General features: G+C 41.3%; 2 protein-coding genes across 3 annotated transcripts in view; one reads left to right on the plus strand and one right to left on the minus strand.

The window, feature by feature from the left end:
• Positions 1 to 145: 145 nt before the first annotated feature.
• cunh11orf54 (chromosome unknown C11orf54 homolog) lies at positions 146 to 5,244 on the minus strand. 2 transcript variants are annotated; one of them, XM_008286081.1, is made up of 9 exons: positions 5,225 to 5,244; positions 4,462 to 4,580; positions 4,277 to 4,375; positions 2,821 to 2,894; positions 2,623 to 2,724; positions 1,895 to 2,071; positions 1,485 to 1,634; positions 1,277 to 1,393; positions 146 to 1,168 (listed from the first exon to the last, which is right to left on the minus strand). In XM_008286081.1, exons 2-9 carry the CDS (start codon positions 4,526 to 4,528, stop codon positions 995 to 997), a joined length of 960 nt encoding a protein of 319 aa, XP_008284303.1. In that variant the 5' UTR covers positions 4,529 to 4,580; positions 5,225 to 5,244; the 3' UTR covers positions 146 to 994. The 2 variants fall into 2 exon arrangements, with proteins under 2 accessions (XP_008284303.1, XP_008284302.1); XM_008286080.1 differs by lacking the exon at positions 5,225 to 5,244 and having other exon boundaries at positions 4,462 to 4,606.
• A 178-nt stretch (positions 5,245 to 5,422) lies between these two features.
• pho (phoenix) overlaps positions 5,423 to 9,080 on the plus strand; it is an 8,202-nt gene continuing 4,544 nt past the window's right edge. The window contains exons 1-5 of the mRNA XM_008286086.1: positions 5,423 to 5,752; positions 5,825 to 6,107; positions 6,183 to 6,310; positions 8,900 to 8,945; positions 9,028 to 9,077. Coding sequence (XP_008284308.1) covers positions 5,595 to 5,752; positions 5,825 to 6,107; positions 6,183 to 6,310; positions 8,900 to 8,945; positions 9,028 to 9,077 — 665 coding nt within the window. The 5' untranslated portion in view covers positions 5,423 to 5,594. The remainder of the gene's footprint in view (positions 5,753 to 5,824; positions 6,108 to 6,182; positions 6,311 to 8,899; positions 8,946 to 9,027; positions 9,078 to 9,080) is intronic.

Consider the following 9,080-nt stretch of genomic DNA (forward strand, 5'->3'; position numbering starts at 1 on the left):
ATTTTTGCAAAAGATATTTTAATAACCTACAGCTTTTATGTTCTTACTGACTGTTTAAATATATTTTATCCAAGATTTAATTAGTGTGAAAATATACCATGCTTTCAAGGAGTTTAGGACTTTATGAAACAACAGATACAAAATGTATTAACTAACTGATTCAGCTTTTATTCATCAATAGGCCCATAATAAAAATATAAATCACAAGAATAGCTGCTGCCACCTGCAGTGCATCTAGAAAATATGTTCCATTAAAAAACACTTTTTATTGTCAGGTATTGTGCAGCCACACTTTGATGGTGACGACAGGAACAACATTTGTCTTTACTAAAGTGAATTCATTAGGAATCAAACTTGTGCATGAAATATAAATCAATAACAGCTAATTTCATACATGAGACATGAGGTTAAGGGACAAAATAACAGAGAGAGAAAAAAATGTAAATGCATATCGAAATCATGACAGTTTGTGTCTTATGAGGAGGAGCTGAGTTTGCCCTGACTCACATGTCGCTCCATCCTGGATTTAATCAGGTGGCATCAAAATGTTTCACTACATTTTAGCTTCTTGTAGTTAATCCATCACCAGTTTCTTGTAGCCTCTTATGTTCATGGCAGCTGTATTCCTTTTATTGCTTATCAGATGTTTGATTCTTCATATTTGTCAGACAGTAGTCGTTGCTTGGTGGTCGTAAAGGTGCAAAGCCTCCAACCTCACAACCTGTAAGGGTGGGTGGACCATGGAGGTCTTTCAAAACATAGCTTTCTCTGTCTAAGCAAACAGCACAAATGCTCCAACTAAAAAATAAAGGCCAGCCGAGACAATCCAAATGTCATGTTCTGTGGTGATTTAGTATCTAAGAGATGTGATTCATAAGATATAAGATGTGATTTCAAATGAAGACGAATGATTCAAACTAGTATAAATCGAATACTGTCTGCTTGATTCAGATGATCAGAGACACTGTGCTGCCAACATGATTTATTCAGCGTTTCAATCCCGTCCAACTCCGTGGGTCTCTCTGGGCCTGTCGATGCGATACACAAACTGCGCAGGCATGAAGTAGCCCAGGTACTCCACGCTGTCAGGTGTGGTGTCTATGTAGTAGTGGCCTCCTTCTCCGTGGTGGCTGAAGCAGTGGGTGTGCTCCACACGCAGGTCCAAGCCCTGAAACACAGCAGCCAAATGGGCATTACAAAAGCTCTACAGAGAGGGGCTCAACCTGTGAAAAGATCATTTCCACGCGTCTCACGGAGATGTGGTGGCTTCACTTACAGGGTCTCTGGACACGAGCACCGACTGGCAGATGAGTGGAGCGCTGACCTCAAAGTGCTTGAGCCAGTTGTTGACGTCATCGTTGGTGTTGAGGGGGCAGGCCGAGAACTCTCTCGGCTATTTATAAGCCAAAAAAAGAAAAATAAATCATTGCATGCCGCTGTCAGTAGCTATTAATAAAGAGCTTTGTGTCTCAGCTAGTGTTTACCATAATGTGGATTTTCGCCTTCCCTTTCTGGATGATGAAGGTGCCTCCCAGAGCCAGACTTTTATCGGGGTAGCGACCTTCGAGAGTCGTCCTCAGGGCGGTCACCAGACTCTGACTTCCTGTTCTCTTCTTGGCCCGAACCTCTATGACCTGCAGGGACACACAGGTGAAGAACTCAGCTTGTTAATGTTTATTCTGTCCAGTGTTGGGAGCTCACATGTGACGGGGCTGAAGTTCATCAACTTATTACAAAGTCATGCCATTAACTTGCAGATAATTACGTTTAAGTTAATATATACCCAGATATGTTCATTATTTTCCAAAACCCAAAGTAAAAATGACTATGCATCTTTGAAGCGCCCCCAGTACATCATCATTCCAAAGCTGCAGATCCAGAGTAATCAGATTACCTTTCCAGGCTTCCCTTCACAGGCGTACAGGTTCCCCAGCAGTGAAAAGCTGCAGTCGGAGAACTTGTCGCTGTATTTCTCCAGCAGACACTGACCGTCGGCTGGGTTGATGGAGGAGAAGTAGCTGCTGTTCACTGCAGACCTTCCCGGCGCCTCGGTCAGAACCAGAGGCATCAGCTGTGGACGAGAGTATTCACTCCTTCAACCTCTGAATCACAAAACTGCTCCTCAAGTCTACAACGGCAGCTGCTTTGCTTTCAAGTAATCCACGTTATTATCCAGTCTCAACAGGGAGGATCATGGACTCAGTGTCTGACTCACAGGAGGCATGTTTTTCATCCTGTTTCCCCAACGTTTTACATCATAGCCAGGATCACATCAGCTGCTTCATTAGGGAGCAACATTATTATACAGTCGAACCTCTAGGGAGCAATCTCAAAAGCACGCAAAGTATTCAAACAAATATTATAATCAGAACATGCAGGTGAAACGAAAATAAAACTCTAGGTCTGCTGATTTGCAGCTGTTACCTCTGGAGGCCAGCAGTGACTCTGTGTACCCGAGCTGTTGTGTAATAAAAGGTAAACAGGACCCATGAATCAAGAGGAATTATTTGCAGAGCCGCACAGTTGCACCAAAGCAGCTCTCGCGGTTGCGCGCTCCAGTGCTCTGATTGAATGCATTTCTACTGACTGCAACGCAAAGTGTTAATAGTAGACATAATTCACCTCTGCATTCATTCCAACAACCCTGGAGGGGGCGGCCGCTGCACCCAGGATGAAGGCTCCCGGCAGCTCCAGCTCCTTTGATATAGCGTTCATGTTGTATTCCTGGGAAGAGGAGGGACAACAGTATCGTAAACCCTTCCACTGCAGGTCGTTGTGCGAGATCTCTATGCAATATTTCAATAAAAAAAAAAAACCTACCTTGTCTTTTTTAACCAGAGGAATCAGGTACGGTACACCGCCAACATCAGTGATGCGAGGATTTCCACACAAGCCTGCAGCAGGAGGACAGAAGAGAAAGTTGACTGATCTGATATGACAGAGAGACTACAGACATGCAACAACAATATTTTAGATTTAAGTTGTTTCGATCCACAGTCTGCAAAGGATGCTTGACTACACTCAAATTAATGTTTAATAGTGTTTCAGATTGAACAAAATTGTTGTTTTTGTAGCAGGTACATAAGAAAGATTCAGTTCTCACACTTTCCATTAGATTCTGCATGACGGAAACACTGATATCGTCATTATTATCAGTATCAGGCAATAAAGGCTGTCAATCTCTGAAACCCAAAACCTGCCGGCAGGTTTGACAGACAGCTATCTTTTTTTAAAACTGTCAAAATTATACCACTTATCAAAACCAGAAACTGCAAAAACAGAAAGATTTATCTGGTTTTCAGCTTTCCAATAGTTCTTGAATGTCATGCAGAGAAAATTAACCAAGTCTAAGCTTTAAATTATGACATTTTATCTTAAACACTTTATCCTACATGTCATTGAAAAATAAATCATATGCACCAGATCCTGTAAATAAATACATAAGGAAATAAAATCTGTGCTCCATTGTGTATTTGAGAAGACAGAACAGACACAGCTGTGACCAACAGTCATGTGACAAAAATGTCAGGACCATTCACCCGAACTGCAGGCTGCTTTAAACGGAGCAGAGAAAGACTGGGAGGAAAATAAAGTAAATGCAGCATGGCACAAAATAGCAAACAGAAGAGCGAGTTGTTAGCAAGTTGTTGGAAGATGCATTCAGCATGGTGAAACATCTTAAGAGCTGATGTGGAGGGTAGTGTGAAAAATATTTAGCCCACAGATGGAAAAAGTAAGAAGTGAAACATCTACAGCAGGTAAAATCTCTATTTTTCCAGTGTTGGCAGCTCACTTTTTCCTCCTTTATTATGATTTATTGCATTATAACTGTGTCATACTGCACAGCAGACATTTTTTTGTCTTCTCTTTTATCAAGCCATGCCACCTAGAAGTGCAGGACTTGACAGGAGCAAAAAAAAAAAAACACTCAAAATCTGTTCATAAGGTTACAATGACTTAAAATGAACACTGACTGGCAAAAAGCACCTGTTTGGCTGATAGTTGTTTTTTTGTTCTTTTTTAATGTTACCTAAGATTTTATGTGGCATGTTTTGCATGTAAGGTGAAGCAATTTTCTTCCTTTGCTCAATGAATTTGTAAAGCATCGTATTTTTCTGTCTGCACCTGCCACTGGGTCATCACGATAAGAGCAGGCGTAATAATAAAATGTCTGTAGGTGCATTTATGTGCAACATGGTGCACCCCTGTTTCTGCAGCTGGATGCACACTGGGACTTAGAAATGTGCATGAAGTAGGCTTGATTATGTGCTCTTACCTTTGACAGGAAACTTGAAAGGCTCCTTGGTGAGATCCGGACAGTCCACAACACTCACCTGAACTTCAGCAAAGTTGGCTTCCAGTCCTGATTGTAAAACTGCAACCAAACAGCAACAGTGTCTGCATGAACACTTAGTCTGTGCCATTTATTCACTGCCTCTATATCACAGCTGAGGATCTCACCTCCACGCAGCTCCTCCAGCTCCGGCGTGTGCAGCTCAACCTTCTCCGTCCTGCTTAGATCTGCCATGACTCTGACTGAGGCTCAGTGTGCTGCCAGACTGTAGCTGTGCAGGAGAAGTCTACTGAACCCGACACATCTGTGGTTAAAGTATAGCCAAAGAGTGAATACTGACAAGATAGATTCTCTCCCAGGAAGCGTTCATCTGAGAGGACGGCCAGTTCCAGGACAGAGATGGAGCATTATGGCTCACAGTTACATTCATATCTTTAGTTGATGAGCGATATCAATGCTGTAAATTAATTTTAGTTTTGTCATATTGTAAATGAGAAAAAATATTCCAAAATGTAAAAACACGGAAAAATATGTTTAAGTTTAACAAAAGTAAAAAAAAAAGAAAAAAAAAAGATATATACAATAAATATAATTTTTTTAAGGAAAAAACTGAATAAATTATAAATAAAAATAAATAAATAAATGGGACAGCAGTGACTCATTATTATACTTAAATCCTATAGTTTATATTGTTAGTAGTAAAAAAAATTATAAGAATACTTGTTATTGTTATAATTAGTATTAGCTAATTCAATGCGCAAATGTTGGATTTTTTGTATAATTTTATGCCATAAATTTGATTTATGTTCTGCTTTGAAACAACTCAATTCCCCACTGTACGTCTGCATTTAAAATAAATTAATTAGTTAAATTATTTTTTTTTTAAAATTAAGTCAGTTTAGCGGTTTATTTTCGAGCTTTCAGCTTTACCTCACGGTCTTCATCAGCAGAAAGTGTTCGCACCTCCCTGTCTTTACATATCTAGTCTATAATCACTACATGAGTCTGCTGTAGTCCAAACCGGAAGTAGAGACGGGGATCGCTCTTGCTTCCTCTCAGCGCCTTTTACTTCCTGTTTGACTGGTCATGTGATCCTTCGTCACGGCGCTGACGTTGAAACACTTCCTGGGTAATTTTGAACCGCGTGTGTCGTGTTTTGGTGCAGCTCGTTGTTAAAGACATGAGTCTGGTGTTTGATTAACGTCGCTGTTATGAATCTGGAGACGTTAGACAGAGTTAGTCTCTCTCTGTTTACAGTCAGACCCCTCCTTCACTGCGCTAATTAACGTTTAGCTTAAAAATGACACAAATGAGTCTGACAGGGACTCAGTCAGATTTATTTACTGACTCTGGAAACCCTCACACTGATCTGGACACCCTCCCTCCTGGCAATGGTGATGAACTATGGCAGCATGTTGAGGTGGGACAGAAGGATGGAGCTCCAGCTGAGACAGACAGGTGAGGACCACTGACACGATGCTTCCTCTGTGACAGCCTGCAAATGCTGATTTATGATCTCTGTGTGTGCAGCGATTCGGGGGACAGCCTGTTCATCACCCAGAAACCTGTAGCTGAGGCTGTGAGGTCAGGGAGGCGAAGCCGCCGGAGCAGCTTCTCTCCAGGCTCTCCATCCGACACCGATGCAGAGCGAAGCGACGACTCAGCTTCACCTGAAAAGTCCGAGACTGACAAAAAGAAGACGCCCAAGAAACTCAAACGACCAAAGTACAGCTTCTCCTTCCTCAGGCAGAGCAAGATTACTGGGCGCATGTGTGTTGGAGAGCTAAAGGCCAAACAGAACACAGAACTACAAGTAAGGATACACATCTTTTATTAGTAAATCCACGAGAATGTTCTTTAGAGCTGAAGTCTTGACTTTTCTTCACAGAATGCGGCGATGGGAGGTTTCTTTAAGTGCGCCAGAGACATGTGGCAGAACTACCCAACGAAAGAGGACCTGGAGTCGGCTTTACCAACAGTAGACATGCCGGGGGAATCCATCCATCCAATATCAGAGTGAGTTTATGTCGAGGAGAAGTCACACTTTCATTTAACGTTACGTGTAATAAAAAATAATGATAATAATAAAAGGTTGCCTGCTTCCATCAGCACTCAGTAACTACAGACTGATCCAGGAGATCTAGATGTAATACTCAGAGGTCTGCATCCATATTTATTTCTGCTTCAAACATTTTAATTTCAGAGACATGAGTTGTAGAAATTATATAGTGAAGGAAAAGACACACTCTGTCTCTGTGGTTTCAGAGCTGATAGAAACTTCTCATTCGCAGCCACTCTGCAGGAGTTATCTCCACTGTGAGGTCGTATATATTTAACATCACTAACAATTCATTGATCAAAGGGAAATTAACTTCAAAATCAAACCTTTTATAATGATTCATATTCATAACCCAAGGTGTGGCCTGGATCCAGACTGGATCCAGGCTGCGATATAAACCAAGGTCTGGACTTTCAGAAGCTCTGGACTAAAGTCTGTTCTGGTCTGGGTAACTGGTTTACATATAATTCATTAGTTTGCTAAACCGAAACAGTCCTTTCACCAGGATCCAATAACTAAAAGCAATTAAATAAAGAATTGTGCTCATATCTGGATCAGCAGCTCAGCATTCTGACAGCTTGTGGAAAGAAGCTGTTGATCAGTCTGGAGGTTCTTCCTTGAACGCTCCGGAAACGTTTTCCTGATGGCAGCAGTTCAAACGGTTCATGGAGCGGGTGTGAGGAGTCCAGATGAGGAAGGGATTAGATTATTTTTAGCAAACATTTTGGAAGAGTGACAGTTGATTTTGAAAATGAAATATTTTGCAATTGTCAGTACATTTTTCCCAACCAAAATGTAGATAATATCAAGAAGTGGTTCTCCCTCCTGTTTAAATTTAACCCACCCAACTAATGGAAGACTAGAGTGGGTCATGCCTTTGACATCCTGGTAAAATAATAATGTCTTTACTTACAGCACCCCCTTGACTGATGCACATCAGGGGTGATTTAGAAGTGAGCGTACCGAATGTTGACTGCAAAATAATCCTGGTGCTGAAGTTTTTGTAGCTCAGCCGAAAGAATCTATAACTTTTGGTTCCAGACACCAAAGTAAACTCTCTCCAAATTTAGTGTCTGTGTTGGTCAACAGATCTGCTTTGTAATGTCCAAAAAACACGATAGAAAGTCATACATCAGTGACCTCTGCTGTCAGAGCGCTGACAGGACGAGGACAGAAGATCTTAAAGTACACTCACCTCCACACAAACACATTGTGACGGGTTGGTTGCTAATAAGACGCCTCTGTTCTGTTACAGAGANAACCAAGGTCTGGACTTTCAGAAGCTCTGGACTAAAGTCTGTTCTGGTCTGGGTAACTGGTTTACATATAATTCATTAGTTTGCTAAACCGAAACCGTCCTTTATAAATGTTTCGGTGTTGTTTTCTAGCCTCTCGTGATGCAGATGTATCAGGATGGATTTAGATGCCAGTGAACTCAGTGAACGTTGCTTTAGAAACTCAAAAATTTCCCTGAGGTACCCTACCAAAGGGATCAATAAGGTTATATCTAATCTAATCTAAACTGTTGATGTTTTTTGACACAACTGAACATTTACAGCAGACTGTCTGGAATCGTTTTAACTGGTTTGAGTTGTATGTTTCTGCAGGTAGATATTTGTCACAGCAGACAATCATTTCTCCAAACTGTTGATCCCCGAGGATTTAAGGATTTTAGCTCCACTGCTGTTTTAATCTATATTTTAGTTTTGCTGTCGTCCTCAGAAGACATAATTCATCTTTTTATAACTGTTCTGATGACACACAGCTTCATGGAGCTGTATGTCCGGATGATGCTCTTTCAGATTTCATTTATACACCAGTAGAGGTGTCTGGAGAACTGTTTATGCTCTGATTCCCAGCTTATTGAAAAAAACTCAGTTCTCAAACACAAGTATTAGCTCTGTACTGATTTCTTAGTAAACTAATGCAGAGCTTTGTATTATATGCATCAACTACTCCTGCATGTTTAGTTCACCCAAAATAGGCAGAGGAGTGTTTGCACATCGCCACTAACCTGCTGCTTGACTTCATTATGAAACTAACACTAGCCACAGATTTTAGGATAAATACTGACCCAGAGACTGTAAAGTGAAACTACCTAGTGATGCATTTTGATTAAGTTCCTTTGTCCATCCTCACATGAATGCAATCAGAGGAAGACTAGAGTGGGTCATGCCTTTGACATCCTGGTAAAATATTAATGCGTTTACTTACAGCACCCCCTTGACTGATGCACATCAGGGGTGATTTAGAAGTGAGCGTACCGAATGTTGACTGCAAAGTAATCCTGTTGCTGAAGCTTTTGCAGCTCAACCGAAAGAATGTATAACTTTTGGTTCCAGACACAAAAGTAAGCGCTCTACAAATGTAGTGTCTGTGTTGGTCAACTGATCTGCTTTGTAATGTCCAAAAAACCCGATAAAAAGTCACACATCAGTGACCTCTGCTGTCAGAGTGCTGACAGGACGAGGACAGAAGACGCTCACCTCCACACAAACTCATTGTGACGGGTTGGTTGCTAATAAGACGCCTCTGTTCTGTTACAGAGAAGAAGAAGAAGAAAGGCCAGAAGACGAGGACATCAAAGTGGTGGTAAGCATCCCGTCAATACCAGGAATAGTCAGAGCGCTGTGAGTGTGAACACCATTACAACAACCTGTATGTCGTCTGACAGGAGAAGAAACGTTTCGTGGTGTCTTTAAAAGCAAAGTCCTCCCAACCTTGGTA

This window comes from Stegastes partitus, unplaced genomic scaffold (assembly GCF_000690725.1).
Source record: "Stegastes partitus isolate 25-593 unplaced genomic scaffold, Stegastes_partitus-1.0.2 Scaffold430, whole genome shotgun sequence".
Lineage (NCBI taxonomy): Eukaryota > Metazoa > Chordata > Actinopteri > Pomacentridae > Stegastes > Stegastes partitus.